The sequence below is a fragment of the Juglans microcarpa x Juglans regia genome, chromosome 6D (genome assembly GCF_004785595.1).
Source record: "Juglans microcarpa x Juglans regia isolate MS1-56 chromosome 6D, Jm3101_v1.0, whole genome shotgun sequence".
Classification (NCBI taxonomy): Eukaryota; Viridiplantae; Streptophyta; class Magnoliopsida; order Fagales; family Juglandaceae; genus Juglans; species Juglans microcarpa x Juglans regia.
This window is the reverse complement of record NC_054604.1, coordinates 38,039,934-38,063,065: the sequence shown is the minus strand read 5'-3', so window position 1 is coordinate 38,063,065 and position 23,132 is coordinate 38,039,934. Positions and strand designations below refer to the sequence as shown.

At 38.0% G+C, this 23,132-nt stretch overlaps 2 protein-coding genes across 2 annotated transcripts; both read left to right on the top strand.

The window, feature by feature from the left end:
* Positions 1 to 11,653: 11,653 nt before the first annotated feature.
* Positions 11,654 to 23,132, top strand: LOC121234575 (THO complex subunit 3). Its single transcript, XM_041130543.1, has 11 exons — positions 11,654 to 11,801; positions 11,896 to 11,991; positions 12,102 to 12,231; positions 12,581 to 12,672; positions 12,901 to 12,969; positions 21,314 to 21,371; positions 21,673 to 21,772; positions 22,004 to 22,090; positions 22,251 to 22,329; positions 22,596 to 22,728; positions 22,822 to 23,132. Exons 1-11 carry the CDS (start codon positions 11,739 to 11,741, stop codon positions 22,854 to 22,856), a joined length of 942 nt encoding a protein of 313 aa, XP_040986477.1. The 5' UTR covers positions 11,654 to 11,738; the 3' UTR covers positions 22,857 to 23,132.
* Positions 12,976 to 16,716, top strand: LOC121234576. Its single transcript, XM_041130544.1, has 2 exons — positions 12,976 to 15,298; positions 15,329 to 16,716. Exons 1-2 carry the CDS (start codon positions 14,988 to 14,990, stop codon positions 15,555 to 15,557), a joined length of 540 nt encoding a protein of 179 aa, XP_040986478.1. The 5' UTR covers positions 12,976 to 14,987; the 3' UTR covers positions 15,558 to 16,716.

Here is a 23,132-nt window from a genome sequence, read left to right as displayed (position 1 = left end):
CACCCACATTAGGATTGATGCTGCTAATGAAACTTGTGGTAATGAAGATGGGGCTACCATCACTTGATCTGCAAATGGATGTTGTGGTGCATCCTTGTCCTCTTATTGCCACATCAAATTGAAGCAGATAAAAGCCTTCTTTAATAATATATGATCTGACTATAAGATGATCAGACTTTTGAGCCCAAGCTGAGATGTGGTCCGAAATAAGAGAGGTTACAGACGAGATAAGCTGAGTTGGTGACGGTTTGAAAGCTGTGTGGATGATTTTGTTTCTAAGGAACCAAATGCAGTCCATAGCTAAAGATGCAAAGAGTTAGAAATTTTGGGTCTCTTCTTCAGGAATCAAAAGAGATCTTGAGGGATTGATGATGTTGTTTATCCAGACTGTGATGGGAAACTCATTAAATTTTGAGATGTAAATGGGCCAACTTGATTGCCTCCATAGAATTCTGGCAAAACAACAGTTGAAGAACATATGGTGGAGGGTTTCCTCTTATGTTTCACAAAGGGGACAAAGTATTTGATCAGTATTAAGATTGATGGCTATTTTGAGAAGTGATTTTGTGGGAAAGATGTTATGAGCAACTCTCCAAATTAGAAGTTTGAGGCGGTCTTGAATTTTGAGTTTCCACAGCTTTTTCAAAGAAATGTCTGAGACAAATGTTTCGGAGGTATTAACCAAAGCTGCATAAGAAGACTTCACAGAATAATATCCTGAATAGTGATGAGTCCATTTTAGTTTATCTTGCACTTGGGAAAAGTTATGCCTTAACAGAGGAATTTTGAGAATTTCTTGGACTGAATGTGGCGAGAAAAGAGTGTGAAGAAGGAGAGAGTTCCATCTCCTAGGTTCCTCAAGTGTAAGCTCAACAACCTTGAGGCTCAGATCAGTGATGGGATTATGTGGATTTGGTTCAGGAAAGTGAGTGTCCATTGTTGGAATCCAGGGGTCTAACCAAACCCTGTTGAGACCCCATTGTTGATCTGAAAACATATACCATTTTTAAGAAAAGTTCTATTTTTTAAGAGGCCTTTCCAAAACCAAGAATCAGAAGACTTTTGCTGAATCTAAAAAATGCTGGAATTTTTCAGATATTTCTTTGTTAAAAAATCTTTCCAGAGGCTGCTTGAGTTGTTGATGAGGGACTAGAGGAATTTCATGTTAAGGGCTTTATTGAAGAGATGGTAGCTTTTGAGACCAAGACCACTAAGAGATTCCGGTATGCATATTGATTTCTAGGATTTTGGGATGAATCCTTTTGTAGAATTCTGATCCTTACCCCCACCAGAATTTTCTGAACATGCTGTCAATGTGAGTGGCCACAAATTTTGGCATTCTAAGGGTAGTCATAGTGTATGAGGGGATTGAAGCTACAATAGATCTGATGAGGGTTGTTCTGCTAGCTTGGGATAAAACTTTTGTTTTCCACCCCTGAAATTTGTTTTCAATTTTTTCAATGGTTTCTTTGAAGATTTTTTTTTTAAGGCTCGATGAAGAGTGGGAGGCCTAGGTATCTGAGTTTTGAGGGGCAAGTCTTGAAATCCAGAAAGTTTTTGACTTCCCTTCAAGATGGTTGAGATTTTCTTCTCTAAAGATTAGGCGGGAGATGACCTCACTTCCAATAATGAAAAGGAATGAGGAGAGTGGATCTCCTTGTCTGAGACCTCTTGATGGTTGGATAAAACCAGAAGGTGAACCATTTATAAGAATGGAATAAGAGACCGTAGACAAGCATTCTTTGATCCAACCTATCCATTTTTTACTAAACCCTTAGATCTCGAAGATTTTGAGTATGAAAGGTCACTCCATATAATTAAAAGTTTTTTCCGTATCAATTTTGATGGTCATGAGACCAGTTTTGCTTTTTTTCTTTTTGAGAAAGTGGAAAATTTATTGGGTCAGGATAGTGTTATCTTGTATAAGGTGACCCGGGACGAAAGTTGATTGGTTTGGAGAGATGATTGACGAGAGGATTGCTTTAATCCTATTTGCAAGGATTTTTGCTATAATTTTATAACAAACATTTGCCAGACTGATTGGACGGAAATGATGGACTTGATTTGGAGAGTTGATTTTTGGAATAAGGGCAATGTTTGTGTGATTTATTGCCTTGAGCAGCTTCCCTTGGGTAAAGAAATTGATGATGGTAGGTATGAGATCAGGTTTAACTATTTCCCAATAAGTCTTGTAGAACAAACCAGTGAAATCGTCAAGTCCGGGAGCTTTTGAAGAGGGGGTTTGTTTCAAGGTGTTCAGGATTTCTTCCTCTGTTGGGATTTTGCATAGAATCTCATTTTGAGCTTCTAATATTTTTTCAAGGAAAAAAGCTTCAAGGTTTCCTGATAGATCAGGGTTTGTGGTGGTGAAGATTTTTTTGAAGTGTTCTTGAAACTTTGACTCGATTAGATGGAGATCAGGCGTCCATTGTCTATCCTCAAGCTTGAGGTAATTTATGGAGTTTCTTCTGCGTTTTATGGTAGTGGAAATATGGAAGAATTTTGTGTTTAAATAAGTGGTAGTGAGCCAGGTATTTCTTGATTTTTGTCGCCACAATGATTCTTCTCTGCGAAGTTGTTCATTCAGATTAAACTTGATGTGTTCCTCCATGAGAGTTGAGTCAGGAGTTGGATATTTCGATTGGATGTCCTTGAGAGTTTTTGTCAGAAGATTGATGTTTGTTTGTATGTTACCAAAACTATTTTTGTTCCAAATTTTGAGTACAGTTTTGGTTGCTTGCAATTTTTTCACCAGAATGTAAGTAGGGGTGCCTTCAAAGTAACTGTTTCAGGCTCTTTTTATGGTATCAGAGCAAGAAGGGTCTCTATTCCAAAACTCTTCAAACTTGAAGGATTTCTTTTTAAAGCCAAATTTTGATGTTTCAAGAATGATAGGGGAATGATCCGAAGCACTTCTGGGAATATTTGTTATTGAGGCATCTGGGAAGAGAGTGTTCCAATGAAGATTTATGATGGCTCTGTCTAATTTTTCTCTGATGTGGTGAGCCTTTGGTCTATTATTAGACCAGGTGTGAGGGGTCCCAAATGCTCTTAGATCAATTAACTCAGTTTTTTCAAGGAAAAATTTGAGATCTTTCATATTAGAAGTGCTAGCTTAAGGTTTGCCACCGAATTTTTCACTTTAGTTAAGGATTGAGTTAAAGTCACCAATAACAATGGAATGACCAAGAAAAGATTCAGTGACAGTAGTAAGAACATCCCAAAATTTCGATTTTTCAGAGAATTTTGCAAGATAGTAGATCATGTTCAACATCCAAGGGCAGTGTGCAGGATCCAAGTAAATTAATACAGATATAATATTACTAGCAGAGTTCAAAATTTCTACATCCAAGCCCATATGCCATAAAAACAAAAGACCTCCCCACTTCCTAGATGGGGGCATATAAACATGATGGGAAAAACCTAGTCTATTTAGAATAGTAGCAATATTAACAGAAGACAAAAGTGTTTCAGACAGAAATAAAGCTTCAGGATTGTGAGTCCTGATGATTGCCCTAAGGGAACAGATTGCACAGGGACGGGCAATTTCCCTGTAGTTCCATGAAATAAGCTTCATGGGTCATTTGGTGGCAAAATAGACCCTGTCACTATAGTCATTGGATTAAGAGGGAAGAGGGCCATCTCTTGAGTTGGAGGAGATGTACCAAGATCGACCCGACGGACTGACCAACAATGAGATTTTTGGGTTGTTTGATTGGTAAGAGATTGGGCCATGATTTGCTTGAAATTGGGCAACGACTTGTTTGAAGATGGAAGTTTCGGGAGTTTGGATTGATAGGTACGTGTTTTGTGTTTGATTTTTTGGAAGACAAACTGTGGGGGCCCAAAGATGTGATGAGTCTGATTTTTTCTGAGGGAAGTTTTGTCCTGATGGTAAAAGTGGCTGCAACTTATCAATCAAGAAATGCATGTGTTGACTTTGGGTGATATTGATATGATTGACAAGAGTATTGTCCGCTTGACTGGGGGGCATCTGAGGCTGAGAGGGGCGGCTATTAATAACTCCCATTAAAAGTTCTGCACAAATCATCGTGGTTGGACCATGTGGATGAGAAGGGCATGATGGGAATTGAGCTTCCATGCAATGCAGGCTAGCGCTGTTCTGGAACTGAGTAGAGTTGCCTTCATCAACTTGGATCGGACTGGCTTCGTCGTCTTCAACAAGATGTTCGATGACAAGTTTTCCTTTTCCTTTGGATAATGAATTGGATGGAACTTTTGGTTTAAAGGATAACTGGTTAGAGTTAGGTTCACAGATGCGGATGGGGGGTAAAATTTGAGGCTTTTCAAAGTGATTTTTTGCACTATAGACAGGATGTTGAGACTTTTCCTCCATTTTTTGAAAATGACTTGCTTCTTGAATTTCGGCTCTTAGATCTGGGTATAAAGAGGGGTAACTTTGTTACCAAAGTTGAGTGTAGGACATGACCTAAATTTCCACAAATATAGCAGCCTCTCGTACTTGAAAGTGACCTTTGTAGGAGCCATATGAAGTCTTGGAAGAATGAATCCTTCTACCAATGGTCTGTTTGTGTCAACTTCAACTCTAATTCTGAGGAAATTTTTAATGGTTGTTGTGAGAATTGTGTTTTGGTTAATCTCCAGAAGGTTGTCCAAAGCTTTGCCTATCTTGATGGCATTTTCCAGTGTCATCATCTCCATTAGAAGGCCATGGACCTAAATCCAAAAAGCCGTGTGAGATAAATCCATTTCTTGTAAGCTTTGACCCCCGTTTTCATTCTTTTAATACCATATGAAACCTTTGAAGTTTCATGACCTTTGAGAATAAACTCTTTTTGTTTTCTCTAGAGGACTCGGGAAGGTGAATAGGAAGGAGTTTGCTCCCAAGTCTTCTATGGTGAGCCCAGTGATAAAGTTCCAAACAACCCTTATAACGGTATGGAAGGTGTGTTTATTGAGTGGTTTGGTTGAGATTAACTTCCCAACAAGGGTGCGGTTTGAAATTTGTTGAGCAACAGTGGTGTCTGGCTCTGAGATGATGTCGTCCCAGGATAAAGCTTTTGTTTGGGATATCAGCTGGTCAATGTCAGACTGTGCATGCTTTTTTTCCATTGAATAAGGTGGGCTTTACAATGGAGAATAAAGAGACTGGTTGGGGTGAAAGGGACTGTCATAATATGTTATATTTAATAAATAATAAGATATAAAAAACTGAAAAACTGCTAATATTAAAAAAATGCATAGAAACAGCCTTCTTCTAAAATTTATAAAAACACGTTTTTTTTTTTTTTTGTCTTTACAAAATGTATATTCGGTACTTCTACCTCTATGTGTTTGTTCATTTTCACTTATACATCTAAATATTCATTTTTATTTTCTAAATCATGTCTATACTTTTATTTATTTAAAAGTTATAAACATAAGTCTCACATTCCTGCACACTATTTAAAAATATGTGATTTTACTTTTTTATTATCATATTTCATATTTATTACTCTCATAAAATATGAGAGTAAAAGAGTAAAATTATATATTTTTAAATGATATGTAAGAGTATAAGATTTTTATGTAGCACGATTTTTATTTATTTTTAACTAGGTATGATATGTCTACATTTTAGAGTTCATGCAAAAATTCTAAAAGATGTAAGATTTAGTCTAAAGACAAACAGCGCATGGACATGTTGTTTTGGGTTGTTGAGTTGATTTCGATTGAATAATATGTTTGACAATAATTCTTTCTCTCGTTATCGAATATAATTACTTTGTCCTACAAAACCTGTACCCACATGACCCATATACATACATATTAGTAATGCATTCGCTCAAGAGGAAAAAAAAAGGGTTATTAGTTTTTTATTATATCGATAGTAATAAATTGGATTGAAAGACGGAAAGACATACAAAATATAAGATGAAGTGTTCAAAATATTTAAAATCCCAAATGATCTTTTAGAAACACCAACTTTTTAATTTTCTTAAACTTGTATGACTAAATTTATTGGTATGTAATAAAATAATGGGAAATATGATAACATACTAACAGAATCATATTGTATTCTTTTGCCGTTACATATGATTATACCAAATGATAGAGTTACTATTTTTTACCATTCATTTACTGCTCGTTTTATTTTTTTTAGAATTAGTCTATATACAAATCCCATTTTGGAGATTGTTCAAGCAAGTCTATATAATTATGTTTAAAAAAAAATTTAAAATTACAGTAATATCATTTTTAAAATGATGATTTTTTTCCTTTTATCCTTATTTATCAATGGGACTGCATGTGCAATCCCCTATTCAAGACTGCAAATAGAATTTCTCTTTTTTTATTTTTCTTTTATTTAATAGTTAAGGAAGTGACTATTAGTGAAGTTGTATATTTTTTTTCATAATGATTAACGATGTTAAAAAAATACTTAAAAAATAATTTAAAAAAAAAAAGAAAATTCAAATACACTATAAAGTAGTAAAATGGTGGTAGTAAGCCTATCATTATCTTAACTTTATCTCTTTATTTTCATTTATTCCATGAGATAACATCTTCATGGGAGTTAAAATTTACGACCACCTTCCCCATTTGTTATTACGAATGATGAATTTATCCAAAGTAGTTAGATAAAACCACATAACTAATTTTTATCGTTTGTTTCAACAAGTCTCACATAGCTATTTTTATCTTAATTTTTATCGTTCACTTAAATTCAATAGAGCTCAAGTGAGAGGTTCAAATTGATGGCTTGAATAATTTAGTTGTCTCTAGATAATTACCTTACATGGTTAATGTTAAATGTTGGTGACACACTTTGCTACCTTAAATGTTAGTTACCATTCATCTATACATACGATACACTTTGCTAATCGCTCCCTCATGCACCAAATTCTAGTTTCGCCCTTACTAACAATATTTTATTCAACTTTAAACTTTTACCATAATTTATCTCATCTCATATGTAAAAACAAACGAGGCCTTAATCACGATTTGTCAATAAAGATGTAGCTTTGCTCTCAAGAAAGAAAAAAAAAAATTAAAGATGCAACTTTACAAATACTTAAAAATGTTATTGTATTTATCTTGGTAGTATTTGAAACTCACCTTAACTCTTCTCATTTCATTATTACAATTTTTTTAAATTTTTACACAAAATATAATAAACAATTTAATTTTTTTAAAATTTAAAATAATAATAAAATTAAAAAATAATATTTTAATAATATATTATTAACTCATTTAAAATCATCTCAATTTATCTTATCTCTAAATACAAACGGGATTAAGAGCATCCACATTGGATTAGCTATCTCTAAGTCAAAATTTGGCTAATATGATGACTTTTTGGCTTTCAACAAATGACTCAAAACTCTCACTCCACATTGAATTAGCTATTTCATTCTTTATAATAATAAAATATTATTATTTTTTAAATATATTTTTAATATAATTTTTTTTTAATTTCTATAATTTTATTTATTTATTTATTTTTCATAATCTCAAACTCTTCCCTACAAATCCCAATAATTATTTTCTTTTTATTTTCACAACTCTCCCCACAAGCATTTTTAGTTGAGCAACAAGTTGTGCGACTACCATTATCATTTAAACACTACCACTTTTGTTGACAATCGAACAATCTATACTTTCAGCACTTACACAATTGTTGCCCAAAATTTAAAGATAAAATAAAATCACAACTGCAAACAAAACTTCTTAAGGCAACTACAAATCAAATCACAAGCTTTACAAACAGATAAAAAGAACTGATAACTCAAAAAGAAGCACTGGTCAGCTTATAGTTGCTAACCACTATTGCTGTCCACACATAACAGCAGCTCAAGAAGATGTTGCACACACATAACAATAGCTCATATTTGCTGACCACATTTATGCCCATAACAGCAGCTCAAAAAGATGTTGCACACACATAACAACAAATCATAGTTGCTGACCACATACAACATCCTAAAAAATATAACAACAGAAACATATAATTGCTCCTCAAAATTTACAAAAATTAGCACAAAATCAATAAGTTTCTTTCACATATAGTTGTTACCCATAAAATATAACAGCAGTAGTACCCATGAGGCCCACATTATAGCAATACGCAAAATATAACAACAACAGTGCCCACATTACAGCCCAAAATACAGCTCTTCCTCTGCATATAGTGGTTGCCCAGCCACATGTATTTCCAACAACTAAAACCAGTTAAAAAGTGTTCTACTACAATATTAAATAGATAACAACAACCCAAAATATAGACAAGAAATGGCTACACACCCCCGAAAGGTTGAGATGGAGATGTAGATGAAAACCGCCTCTTAGATTTCTCAAAAATTTCTTTTTGAAAAAAGAAATTTTGGAAATACTCTCGCTGCATTGCATTCATACCAGCAAGATCCAATTTCATTATCTCCATATCAGTCTTCCTTTTCTTTTCAGCTACTAATTTAGACCTAAAAGAGTTCGCTTTGCTGGCCTATTGCCTTCTCTCTCGCATGAACATGGCTCTATCCTTGTGCATCTGAGTTAAGGAGGCATGAAATTCAGAGTCCGAAGCTTCTGTAGCCTTCCTCATTCTCTCCATTTTTTTCTCAGCCTTCTTGCCTTGAGGTCTCTCAATAATGATCTCAACGTTCTCACCTACTGTGTCATCTCCTACTGGAGTCGAGTCTGCAATAGCTGAACGTTTCCCAGGCGGTTTCCTTCTTGTTGACAACATTGACAAATGTTGCTGCCATTTTGGTTGGTGTTTCAATAGACACCAACAGTGTTCCATGTTGTAGCTAGATTTCTCAATCTCTCTATACATGATTTTGGCCTTTTCAATCTAAATATGCCAAGGGAGAATGTGAGAATATAATTTCTCTAAATAATTTGCATATTTGAAACAGTTCAAAATTTATACCTTGTCTTGCTCTGTTGCACCACTTGGATACAATGATTCTACTTGGGCTATAGCAGCACAAAACTTATTTGTGCATTTTTGGATCATCAACCATTGATTGGTCAGTGACACAACATAACGTTCTGGATTGCTAGGTTTCTTATACTCATTGTAATAATCCAAAATTATATCCCACATTTGTGTAGATTTTTGGTCAGTTTCTTGAATAGAATCAATGCTAACGTTGAGCCAACCCGACACTAGGAGGTTGTCCTCCTCCACGGTGAAAGACACACCTCGTGCAGATTTTTTACTAGGTGGTCTTTTTTCACCTTCCAGTCGTGTTGGTTGGAGTACAACATTATCATGATTGCTACCCATTGGAGTGTTGGAGATACTTTGTTCACCACTTTCCAATAGAGTGGTGAAGAAGGGATCTTCATCAAATGTGGCGTCTATCCTTAAAGAAATTATTATTGTACAAAATTAGACGTATATTATATGTAGATAATGAGTAAAAAGGCAAACATTAATTCAGTGAACAACCAGATCAAATGTAGTCTTGGAAAACAAAGGCAAACATTCAGTTCATGGATACATATAGCTGTTGCCTACATTATCACAGCCTGTGTAATCACTAATCTCAAAACACATGCAGTAATATCACTAATTTAAAAACACATGCAGTAAGATCACTAATCTAAAACACATGATGTTCATATGAGGGAAAGAAATATATTGATATTTACAACCATTATTTTTATTATTTACTAATCTTTTATGCAAAGAGGAGTCTGCATATTTAATGTATTCTAGTGTCTTATCATATCAATGTTTTCATTGGTTTTCCTTTTCTTTAGTGACATTTTTACTGGTAATTTTCGATACAATACCCTCATTTACTTTTCCTAACTTTTTACAGTTTCCATACTCATCAAATGTGAATTACTGAGCATATTTTTCTCTTCAGCTATTATATTAATTTTTTGACTACTTTAACAAGTATGAATGAGATCTCATATTACTTCTTATAATTGATAATAAAAATAAAACAATGTATGTATGATAATATATCATTAGTTCCAATTTCCAACAAAATCAAAAACACAATTAGCTAGTATACGGTGTTGAAATCTGAGAAAAATCCACATTTGCCCTTAGTGCTGAAACATTGCTATATCTAATATCTTCTACTCATAAAGAAAAGTTAATCTGAGCTTTAGCCTTTCGGAATGTCTCTTTGTTGCAAAAGAAAATTGAACTCATTCGATATGTAATAATTGTTCTAACTCAAATAATTAGGTAGTCATTTGACCATTGACTTCAATAAGTTTCTTCCTGTAACCAAACAATTCAGCAAATATTCAAAACAATATGCCCCAAGTATTAAGATTCTTGTTAAGATCCTTTCTTTATAAGATTTATAAGATTGTAAGATTTATAATCTAGATTAGGATTATAATAACTACGTTGCAGAGTATATCTTAAGGGCATGTCTTTCTTAACGATTGAATTTAATATTATGGGTATTAAGTGATTTAGTTATTGTTCAATATCATTTATCATATTTGAATTTCTTTAGCAGTATTCGTACTCTGGTCCTTACTCTCTAGCAGTATTCCCACCAACACAAACCCCAGGTCCTTACTCTGTTTCAGCCATGGACCACGACCCATCTTTAATTCCCACCAACCCACTAACTCTAACAAATTTCACCCAAATTTTAGCCGTCAAGCTCAACCTAGATTCACCCAAATTTCACTTACCAATTTCATCCAAATTTCACATAAAGAATTTCACTCAAGAACATGAAAAATGAAGAGAAAGAGAATAAGAGAAAACTCACCTGTGAGAATGGGCTTTGGTGTGAGCAATGCGAAGGAGGAGCTGGCGATGAGGAAGAAGTGGGTTGTCTTGGACTAAGTTGCTTATGGAGATGGGGACAAGCCGGAGAGAAAAGCACATTTTTTAAAAAAGAAATGTGTGAGGAAGAAGAAATGTAAAGACCCATTTTTTAACAACAAATACCTGATCCAACTGGGAGAAAGAGAAATGGTAAGATCAGAGAGAGAGATGAGAGGGTGCTGGGGTGGTGCCCTCAAGACCAAACGAAACCGTCGTGTGTGGACAATGGTGATGTTCAATCCAGTCGTGTTGCTTGAAATGAGGGCAGAGAAAGGGCTCCGTTGAAGGGATGCCGGTGACAGAGGTGATACCGATTTAGTCGGAGTTGAACCTGCGATGATGGATGAGGATATTGCCGGGAGAGCTAATGGCGGCGATCGGTGTGTGGAATGAAAAGGAAAATGTGAAATTTTTGATGCGTGTGAAAGAAACTGAAGTGGAGAGAGATAGGAGGAATGGTGGGAAAGAAATGAAGTAGAGAAAAGATAAGTGGGTTTGGTGAAAAATATTAATTAAAAAATAAAATGACTGAGTTACAGTGTTCTTCAAATATGAAGAATGACTGTAGATCAAAATTCGGATGAAGATATTATGGCTAATCCAATGCCAGCAAATTTACCCATTCTTTATATTTAACCGAGCACTAGCATTTGTCTAAGACTTAGTTTGGATCTTCAACTCATCTCAACTCATCATTACAATTTTTTCAAATTTTAACACAAAATATAATAAATAATTCAACTTTTTTAAATTTCAAAATAATAATAATATTAAAAAATAATATTCTAATAATATTTTATCATCTCAACTCAACTCACTTAAAAATCTGTCACGATTTGGGTCAACCTGACCCGGCATGCCTAACCATTTAAAAAAAAAAAAAATTCAACCCCCAATTAATGTGTACTAGTTCAGGAAAAAGAGCCGATGAAAATCTGATTCGAGTGTGAAACCGGAAGAGATGGAGGCAAACTTACCTTTTAAGAATCTCCATAGCCGAGAGTATCAAGGTCACAAGAAGAAGGTTCTCTCTCCTTCTCTCTCCCTCTGCCTCCCCGTGTAATTGATTAATTTTTCATCTCGTTAACAAATTAATGGCTGTTGGGCTCCAATGAAAGGTGCATTCGGTGGCTTGGAATTGCTCGGGCACGAAGCTCGCTTCTGGTTCCGTGGATCAAACCGCTCGTGTCTGGCACATTGAGCCGCACGGACACGTAAGCTACCCTTCTAAAAGCAACATTTGTTGTTGTTGTTGTTGTTGTTAATTGAAGTTATCAATAACGATAACCATAATGATTCGCTTGTTTGAGGGTGTTTGTTACAGGGTAAGGTTAAAGATATTGAATTGAAGGGTCATACTGATAGTGTGGATCAGCTGTGTTGGGACCCCAAACACGCTGATCTAATTGCAACTGCGTCAGGTGACAAGACTGTGCGTTTGTGGGATGCTCGAAGTATGTAAAAATCCATTCGTTCCACTTCATTAGCGATAGGAACTTTTTTAATAAGCTAACACGAAAATATGCTACTATTTCCGAGTCCTTGAAACTGTATATGAGAGATAGAATGAAGTGAGTGAACTTGGGAGCACTTGCACTGGTACCTTGACCATTTGTCCCAAACGCAAAACCACTACGCCTGCATATGCTATCTAGGTTTTTTTTATTTTTTATATCATCGGTAAACTATATTTTTATTGTTCCCCCCCCCCCCCCCTCCCCCAATCCAAAGATCCCACCTTATAATTTTCATAAAAACGATTAGAGTATATGCATACACTTATGTCTATGTTGGGTTTTACAGGTGGGAAATGCTCACAGCAGGCAGAACTTAGTGGGGAGAACATCAACATTACGTATAAACCCGATGGGACACACGTAGCTGTTGGCAATAGGGTGGGTAATATTGTACAGGAGTCCGCATGCATGCTAAAACATCTGCAGGGTTGATACTGTTCTGACATGATATTTTTTACTTCAAATTTGTTTGAGTTATTACTTCCATTGCTGTATAACCATTGTATCTTAAGCAGGACTTGGATAGATATGGTAATCGCCGACTGTTGGCATGCTACAAATAGTAACTTGCTGCTGTTTCTTACTCTAATCTCTCATCGACTGCAGGATGATGAACTAACGATACTGGATGTTCGGAAATTTAGGCCAATCCATAAGCGCAAATTCAGCTATGAGGTAATATATAGTTCCAAACTTGATGTTAAAATTTTTGTTTTTCTTCAGCAACTGTTTATGATGTTTATATAAATTTTAATTGTTTGTCAATTTAGTCCAGTGCCTCATCTAATTAAAGTTAAGAATGTGTACAAACACATACACGTATCTCACCTTGAAATATGTTTTGGATGAACATCACCATCTGGCTCTGGTTAAGGTCTTATTTCTTTTTGGCATGGCCCTCCACATTGCTTGAACTAGATAAATGTCATTTTTAACACTAATAGTTGTGAAATCACCACTTGTCTCCAAATTTTAAACTGATGGGAAGGGGTAGATTTTAATAATTTTTTTGTCTCAACACTCTCTCTCATGTGTGTGCTAAACTCCCCCTTAGTAAGGGGTCCAACACGTGGAATATTTAAATTAAATGGGTAAAGTGTAGAGTGAGGATATGAACTCAGGTTCTCTGCTCTGATATCACGTGAAATCATCACTTGTCCTAAAAGTTTAAAGTGATGGGAAGAGGTAGATTTTTAATATTTATATATGTCTTAACAATAGTTACTTCTCAGGCACATAATCAAACCTATTTACATGAATTTACGTTATTTTCTGAAGTAAGATAAAGTTTCAATGAATAAAGGAAATAGGCATAACCCAACTATATAGAAAATAGATGAAGGAGAACACTTGTTACAAGTTGGAGCTAGAAAATGATACAAGAAGTCATGAAAGCTAGCTCCATTGAATATAACAACAGAAGGCCACATAAATAAGGTGTGGAAAAGGAAACTTCTAAGCTCATACAAACAGCGCTAGGGATCTTCAATGCTATGGCCATTCCTTTAAAGCCGAACACACCACATGAGACATAAAGTAATCATTTCCCATATAGCAGCAATTTGGGGATTGCCTTGAAGGCCTTTCCAACAAGCAAAAAGATCCACCACCCTTCTAGGAATCACCTATGCAAGTCCGGTCTAGCTAAAAAACTCATCCCATAGCACCCTTGCCACCTCACAGTGAATTTACTGTATGGTAGCCATAAAACTTTATCTCTTTACTCTTTTCTCTCCGTACACATTTCTTTTGTCCTCATGCACAAACGTAATCCCTTCTCTTGCGCTTCTCGCCAGAGTTGATTCTCTCTTCCTTCCCTTTCCTCTCTTTTTTTGTTTCTTTTCTTCCTTTTCCTACTTCTGTCTTCAAAGCTACCTAGATGGAAGGTGATGGGAGTTTTATGGTGGAGTTTAAAACTTTCATCTTCTCGAAGGTGGCTGGTTAAAGTTTTTGTATCATTGAGACAAATAGAAGAATGGTTCTGTTTCTCTTCATTAACGGGACGTCAGCTTCATGGGTGGCAATGATGGTTGTAGAAGCTCTTGCCTCTCGACGGAGTGAAGGATTTTTTAGAAAGTTGAGGGTGGGAAATGGGGTCCTCATTCTTCAATGTCACAGTAACAATAGAGGATGTTTTATGCACTTGGAGGAATTTTGGAATGGCAGGAAGAGGGGCTCTCTGATTGTCCCTGAAGGCGTGAATGGATGCGGTTGGAAAGGTTTCGCTTACCACCTCAAGAAGGTGGCTGGTTTCGCGGGGGTGCTTAGAGAGGGTGGCCTACGTCGGGGTGGGGTGGCTGGTTATGGGTTGGAAACAGAGAAGCCTCCCTCAAATGGTGTTTCATACGCCTCTGTTTTGAGGTCACCGGCAAACTCTCTGGTAAGGGGTAGCTCTGCCATGGTGTCGATAGGCAAGGAGACCAGCGCTGAACTCCCTTTGCCTTGTGGGTAGTGGGGTGCCCTCTATCGAGCGTACGAAGTTGGGGGAGGTTGAAGGTATTTTGTGGGCTGTCAGAGCACAGTTGTCTGAGGTATTGGAGGAAGTTTTGCTGTTGATGAATACAGTGGATGTAGGCCGAACCTTGGTAATGGACGTGGGAAATGGAGGGTCTATGAATTTGTAGACCCTGGCAAAGGAATTATCTGTACTAGGTCAGAGCTTGAAGGGGCCCGCGAGCCCACAATTTGTTCAAATGGGGGCCCAAGAGCCTGTTGGTAGTATGGACTGGGTCGAGCCCATTAGGCCCATTCATTTTGTCTGGAGAGCCAAGGGGTCCTCTCGGGCCCGTGAGACTCTGGTCTTGGGCCGTAAAAGCGCAATGCCTTTGGCGGCTGACCTGGCTGCCCCACCAGTGACACAGAACACACCGAAGTTTGCCAGCGACTCTACGACCACTACTAGGGTGCAACCACAGGGCTTTGCTGAGAAGCATAGCCCCTTGAAGTTGAAGGCGTCAGCTGGTTTGGTCGAGAAGGGTGTCGCTGACTGTCCCCAGGTCTCTGGGGGCTCGCTGGTGACACAGAAAGGGCCGATGAGCTCGCCGGCGCCACAGAAAGGGCTGATGGCCTCCGCTAACCCTATGGCTAGAAGTCTGGTGTCGTTCCTGACCTCGAATGTGAGAAACTTATGCGAGGAGGCATCGTCCTCCACCGAGCTGCCTCGGTTTGAAGGCTACGACGACCCTTTGCTTAAATCTGGTCCCTCACAGCCCTCAGAGGTTTATTTAGGGCCCAAGGCCTTCACCCATCGTTCTGTGAATTAGAGACCCCCTTAAGGGTTCTATGCACAGTGGCAGAAGGGGATGATGAGTCATCAAATGATGGGGGTTCTCTCGGATGCTGAATCTTCACTCGGGTTTGATTTACAGTTAGTTTGCAAGGAGTTTGGAGTTGACATGGAACTGGGGGATTCTGGAGACAAACCTAGTCCTTTATGCTCGTTGCCACTGGCGCCTTCATGGGCTGGCATACAATCTGATTGGGTTTTACAAAAGGTAGATGAACTTCGTCACTGCATCGGGATTTCATGCGAAGGATTTGAGGACCAGTTTAAAGCTCTTCTCACTGCCATAGTAGCATGACAACCACTTATTGCCAAATCTGCCGCTAAAAAAGATAGGGAGCTTAAGAGGCTTGTTTGCTCCATAAACTATGATGCAAGGGAAGGAAGTGCGAGCTAGGGGAGACACAATGATAGGGTGAACCTCGGCGTTCCATGAAGCCCAAGATCTTTTCATGGAATGTTCGGGGACTGAATGACCCAAGCAAGCACCTTAGAGTGAAGAACTTATTACAGGAATTGAAGGCAGATGTGATTTGTTTGCAAGAGACTAAGTTGAAGTCTATTGACAAGCAATTAATAAGAAGCTTGTGGAATTGCCCTTACGTGGGATGGACCACTCTTGTCTTCAAGGGTGCTTCAGGGGGCATTTTAGTGTTGTGGGATAAGAGAGTAATTAATTTGGTGGAGGATTTCGTCAGCAAATTTTTGGTAGCATGCTCTTTCTCGAATGTAGAAGATGGTTTTGGTTGGGGGTTCTTAGGAGTTTACAGGCTAAATGTTGATAGCAAAAGACAACTCCTTTGGGATGAGATCGCTGGTTTGTGTAGTTGGTGGGATATCCCGTGGTGTATTGGAGGTGATTTCAACGTCAGTCAGTTCCCGAGTGAAAGATCAGGGTATTCTAGCATGGGTATAGCCATGGCTGACTTTTCAGCACTTATATTTGAGCTAGACTTGGTAGATCTACCTTTGGCGGGGGGAGATTTCTCTTGGTCTAACGGGAGGGCCTGGTCTAGCTTGGACAGGCTCATTGTCTCTCTCTCCTGGGAGGTCCACTCCCCCAACCTTTGCCAAAAGGTTCTCTAGGCTTTGCTCTGATCACTTCCCCTTCTTATTAGATTGCGGGGGTCTTCGCGGGGGTCTTCACGGGGGACATAGATACTTCAAATTCGAGAAATGTGGTTGAAGGTCGATGGGTTTACAGAGAAAGTTAGATCGTGGTGGGCCTCTTATCAACTCATGGGCACCCCTAGTTTGTTTTGGCAGGGAAGTTTAAAGCTTTGAAAAACGATCTAAGAAAATGGAATTGGGAAGTCTTCGGGAACATTAGTGACCAACGACTTCCTTTCTTTCAGGAGTTGCATCAATTTGATGATAAAGAAGTGGATGGGGCTCTTTCGGCGGATGATAAGGTAAGGAAAATGATTGTAGTAGCTGGGCTGGAAAAAATCACACTTTTAGAGGAGATCTCTTGAAGACAAAAATCTCGGGTCCTTTGGTTGAAGGAAGGGACAAGAACACAAAGTTTTTCCATAGAGTTGCTAATTCCCATCGTAGAAACAATGCCATTGAGGTCCTTCATTCGGAAGATAGGGTTTTGACGGATAGAGTTGCTATCAAGAACCACATTATCCACTTTTATGACAAGCTGTTAACGGAGCAATATCAATGGAGACCCAAGGTAGACCGACTCATTTTCGATTCAATTGATCAATCAAGTGCGGCTTGGTTGGATAGGTCCTTTGAAGAGGATGAGGTGCTTAGCGTGCTTAAAGGGATGGATAAAGACAAAGCATCGGGCCCAAATGGCTTCACAATGGCGTTCTTTCAAACTTGTTGGGACATTTTCAAGGAGGATCTTGTGAAGGTTTTTCTCGAATTTCACTCTTTTAGGAAATTTGAGAGAAGTCTTAACGCCTATTTCATCGCCCTTATCCCAAAAAGGGCGAGGTCGGTGGAGATGCAAGATTTCTGTCCCATAAGTTTGGTGAGTGGGGTCTACAAGATCATCTCAAAAGTTCTTGCTAAGTGACTAAGCGAAGTTATGGGGAAAATCATCTCGAAGTCACAAAATTCTTTCGTTAAAGGAAGACAAATTCTAGGCTCTGTTCTTATTGCTAATGAATGCTTGGAGAATAGAGTTAGCGACGACATCCTAGGTATCTTGTGTAAATTGGATATGGAGAAGGCATTTGATCATGTGAACTGAGATTTCTTCTTGTATATTCTTGGCAGGCATGGCTTCGAAGAAAGATGGTGTTGGTGGATAAAATATTGTATCACAACTGTCAGATTCTCCATTTTGATCAATGGCACTCCTGAAGGCTTCTTCAACAGTTCTCGGGGTTTGAGACAAGGGGACCCCTTATCCCCGTTGTTATTCATTCTTGTGATGGATGTGCTGAGTAGACTGTTGGAGGGGTGGTGGACAGGGGCTTTATCTCGGGCTTCTCGGTGGGTGGTTCCTCGCATGGTAGCATATCAGTTGCTCACCTCCTTTTTGCCGATGATACGTTGATTTTCTGTGACCCAGATCCTGACCAGATTCACTCCTTGAGAGCCCTCCTTTTTTGTTTTGAAGCTGTCTCCGGTCTTAAAGTGAACTTATCAAAGTCCGAAATAGTTCCAATTGGCTTGGTTAATAATTTAAGCGAAGTGGCTGCCATCTTGGGCTGCAAGGTGTCATCCTTGCCTATGAAGTACCTGAGACTTCCTTTGGGGGCTCCTCATAAATCCAAGGCAATGTGGGATGGGATTGTTGAGAAAATCGAATGCAAATTGGCGGGTTGGAAGAGAATTTACTTGTCTAAAGGCGGTAGAACCACGCTTATTAAGAGCGCATCATTTAGTCTTCCAACGTACCTTTTATCTTTGTTCCCTTTGCTTGCAGGGGTGGCAAATAGACTAGAGAAGATTTACCGTGACTTCTTGTGGGGAGGGTTAGAAGATGAGAAAAAATTCCATTTAATTAAATGGGATAAAGTCTGCACCCCTTTGTGTTGTGGTGGATTGGGGGTTAGAAAATTGAGAACCTTCAACAAGGCTCTTCTTGGAAAGTGGCTATGGCGATACCATCAGGAATGAGACGCTCTTTGGAGAAGTATCATTGATATTAAAAACGGGAGCATTTGGGGGGATTAGTGCTCTAATGTAGTAAAAGGGGCCTACGGGGTAGGTGTTTGGAAATTCATTTGGAATGGATGAGAAGATATACTCGGTAATTTCAAACTTGAGGTGGGAAAGGGCACGCGAATCAGGTTTTAGCAGGATATTTGGTGTGGTGATGTGGCCTTGAAAAATGCTTTCCCCTCTCTTTATAGGATTGCGTCAAATAAGGATGCTTCTGTGATTGATAATATGAGCATCTCTGCTGATTCTCTTCATTGGTCCATGAGTTTTTCTAGAGCTGTACAAGATTGGGAGGTGGACGACATTGCTGACTTCTACAATGTTTTATATGTGCTGAAAGTGCAAGCAGGAAGGGAGGACAAACTACTATGGACACGTACAAGGAACAAGAAATTTTCAGTCCGCTCTTATTACAAGGTATTAATGGTTCACCTCTCCAATGCCTTCCCTTGGAAGAGCATTTGGAGGAGCAATGCTCCCTCAAAGTTGCTTTCTTTGGTTGGTTGGCATCCCGTGAGAAAATATTGACTATCGATAAGCAGAAAAAGCGCGGCCTTTACTTAACAGATTGGTGCTTCATGTGTAAACACAGCTGCGAATCAACAGACCACTTGCTTCTCCATTGCGAAGTTGTCAAGGCTTTATGGGATGACATCTTCACTAGGCTTAGTATCGCATGTGTTATGCCTAGGAGGTGATGGATTTATTGTCATGTTGGAGAGGGATTCGGGGCCACTATCACATTGCAGCCGTTTGGAAGATGGTTCCTCTATGTTTAATGTGGTGTACATGGATTGAAAGAAATAGTCAATGTTTTGAAAATAGGGAACGCTCTCTGGATGGTTTTAGGGTCTTTTTCTATCACACATTGTTGCTTTGGGCTTCATCTATAGTATTGAACAGAGCGAGTTTTAATTACTTTTATGCTACTTTTCGTAGCGAGTAGTTTGTAACTAGGCTCTTTCTTGTATACTTCATGTGTACTCGGGTATTGCCTATTTACGTGGATTAATAAAACTTCTTACTTATCAAAAAATAAATAAATAAATTCTTTGATAAATAAGAATTTTATTAAAAACCATGAATGGACTCAACCCATGTATACATGAGAAGCACCTAACTATAGAGTTGGTGAAGGAAGACATGAAGAGAAACTCTTAAGAATGAAAGCTATAATTATCATGAGTGGAAACCTAGACATAAAAAAAAAATCAGTATTTTGTAACCAAGCTTATCAGTTGTCTTCTCACAATCGTCAAATTTCTGCTCATTGTGGTCCTTCCACTCACACTACATCACACATAACAGAATCTTCCCCCAAACTTCTACAACTCAATGGCCTACCTCATGACTACGCCCTCAAGGCAGTAAATCTACTACCCTTTGGGGTACCCCCCCATTGCACATCTACAAGATAAAAGACTAACCCCATACAGTTCTAGCTGCTTTGCAGTGTAACAAGAGATGATATGTTGTTTACATGATCTTCTTGTACATACAAAACCAATCCATTACTACCCACCCGTGGGTAGCCCAAGTGGTGAGGGAGAACTTGTGTGCATGAGCCCCATGTCACATGTTCGATGCACCCTGGGATCAAACTGCGATTTAAGTGGGAGGCCATGGTAGTGGGTTGTTGTGCCAGTTTCCTCGAGGGTTTAGGTTCCATGGGTGATTCCTAAGGGCTCTGCTGTGGGGTGATTCCCCCGTCATTTGAAAAAAAAAAAAAAAAAAAAAACCAATCCATTACTAATATTCTCATTCTTCTAAGATTATTCATAGTTAGGATCTTCCCTGGTGCAGTTGTAAAGAACGCCACTCATGGTGGAGCTTTGTTTTTCCAATTGCCCTTCCACAAAAAAGTAGTGCTTGCAGGTCACAATGTGTGTCTAAATGTTTTGACTTCAAACTTCCTTTTCTTAGACATTGCCCACGAGATCCTATCCTTGCCACCTCCTATCTTGGCAGAATATAAGAGATTAAAAAACAAGAAAAAAAACTCTGCTTCCCAATCTTTTGCTGATTGAATAAAGGTGATGATCAATTCTTAAGGGCCAATGGATCACTACCAACAGTTTGCCACTGATGCTTCCTGTCCATGGAAGATTCCAAACAATTCCGGAAAAAAATTGATTGTTGCATAATTTTATTTATATTTACAACATATAGTTGTGTAAGTGTGATACCCCATTCTGATAAGTGAGGGTAGGTGGTGTATGAGATCCCACATTGCTTAGGAAAGAGAAGTTCTTGCTCTTTATAATGTTCCAATGAGGCTCCAATTGTATCATTGACTATTCATTTTGGAGTATAAGCTATGTGATTTGAGCCTTCCATTGGGGCATTACAGTAAGCAATGCACTGTATGAGTTTTTAAGGTATCACAATCCACTATGCGCTTGAATGAAGGAGGAGAATCCAATCGCTTGGGTTTGAATCCGAGTTACTTGTTCCTGCCCCTACATGTTATCAGGTTCTCAATATGTTATGTCTGTCAGGGGGGAGGCTGCTTCCTAAAATCTGAGGGATGTCATCAATTTTTATCTGTGGTAATTTATTTTATGTATCATTTGCTTCTTGAATAGTGCACTTCCTTTTTTTTCCCAGGTAAATGAGATTGCGTGGAACATGACAGGGGAGATGTTCTTTTTGACCACTGGAAATGGTACAAATGATTCTAAGAGGGCAATCACTTTTCTTTCTGTGATGCAATTTCTTTTTTATAAGTAATATAAGATTATATTACTGCAAAAGAAGGTTTGTACCCCTGTAAACAGAAGAAATTCAACTTAACGGGGAAAGGGAATAGTGCCAGAAATTCTTGATTAAAAAAAAAAAAAAAAAAAACCCTACAGTATTTTGGACCATTGTGCTATTAATTTGATAACATTTACCGATTAGGAGATGAACTTTGTGCCATCTTTGTATGCCTGAATAGACATTTGATTATATAATCTTCTGCTTAGGTACTGTTGAAGTACTAGCATACCCATCTCTGCGACCGCTTGACACCCTTATGGCTCATACAGCTGGCTGCTATTGTATTGCAATTGATCCAATAGGAAGGTGGGCATCAACACTCTCTTATATGTTTTGGGCTTTTCACTTGTTAAAACAGCTTCTTATAACCTACTTATGCAGATATAAAATTGTGGTCACTTTTCTCTATGCTAACCTAATTATATATTTGTCCTTTAACAAGGGTCACACGTTTGTAAAAATTATTGTAAGATATATACTACAATGGATATAAAGATTTTGTTTCTCAAACTTCCAATTATTTTTTCTGAATGACAGATACTTTGCTGTTGGAAGTGCTGATTCCTTAGTCAGCCTTTGGGATATATCAGAGATGCTCTGTGTGCGAACATTTACAAAACTTGAGTGAGTTTTCCCTTTGGGATATATCATATAATGTGTTAGTGCTCAGTGATCCTTGCAGTTGTTAACCAAATTTAACATTTGTGGGGGATACTATGACTGATGCTTTTGACAAAAATTTGCATCTCTGTGCATGGAATTGGCCTTTCAATGCCTTTCTTAGATGGCCTGTCCGCACAATAAGCTTTAATTACACCGGAGATTATGTTGCTTCTGCCAGTGAAGACTTGTTCATTGATATAGTAAGTATCCGTATGACTTAAACTAGATTTTCTTTCCCTAAGAACTGCGTTCTTAGTGTGAGAAAAGCTTGTCCTTCTACGACATTCAACTTTTTAGCTGAAGATACAGTTCAGCCCATTAATATTCAATTCAGGCTTAAGTCATTTGAGATAAGAACGTATTAATTAAGTGGTGGGACAAACATGGATTCTATGTTTCTGGACTTTCACTTTAAAGTTAAGATAAGATAAAGATAAATTGGTGATATTGCTACTGTGTGGTACAGTCAAACGTTCGAACTGGACGGACAGTGCATCAGATACCATGTCGGGCTGCCATGAACAGCGTGGAATGGAATCCTAAATACAATTTACTTGCATATGCTGGAGATGACAAAAACAAATATCAGGCTGATGAAGGTATTGCAGTTTCTTGCTGTTCGATAATTTCATACGTTGGTGATGAACATCAGTTTCATACATATATAAGTTCCCTTTAATTCTTCTTGGCAGGTGTTTTTAGAATATTTGGCTTTGAAAGCGCCTAATAATATCAAAGGCAAGAGAGCATTTGGGCCAGGTTTTTAATCAATTTTGCGTGAAGAACACCAATTGGATTTGTCGGACTTTGGCTCGTAGTGGCTTTTATTTAAAATTTAGATATAACTGAAAGTTGTAACCATGGTTGTAATCGCGGCACAACTTGTGTTAATTTACTTTTCTGAGGTTGGATGATTATATAGATGAAACGAAAGAGAATCAACTTTGTGGAGCTTTCTGAGAGAAGTAGCGCAGAGTAATATTATATGATTTATTATTTTTGC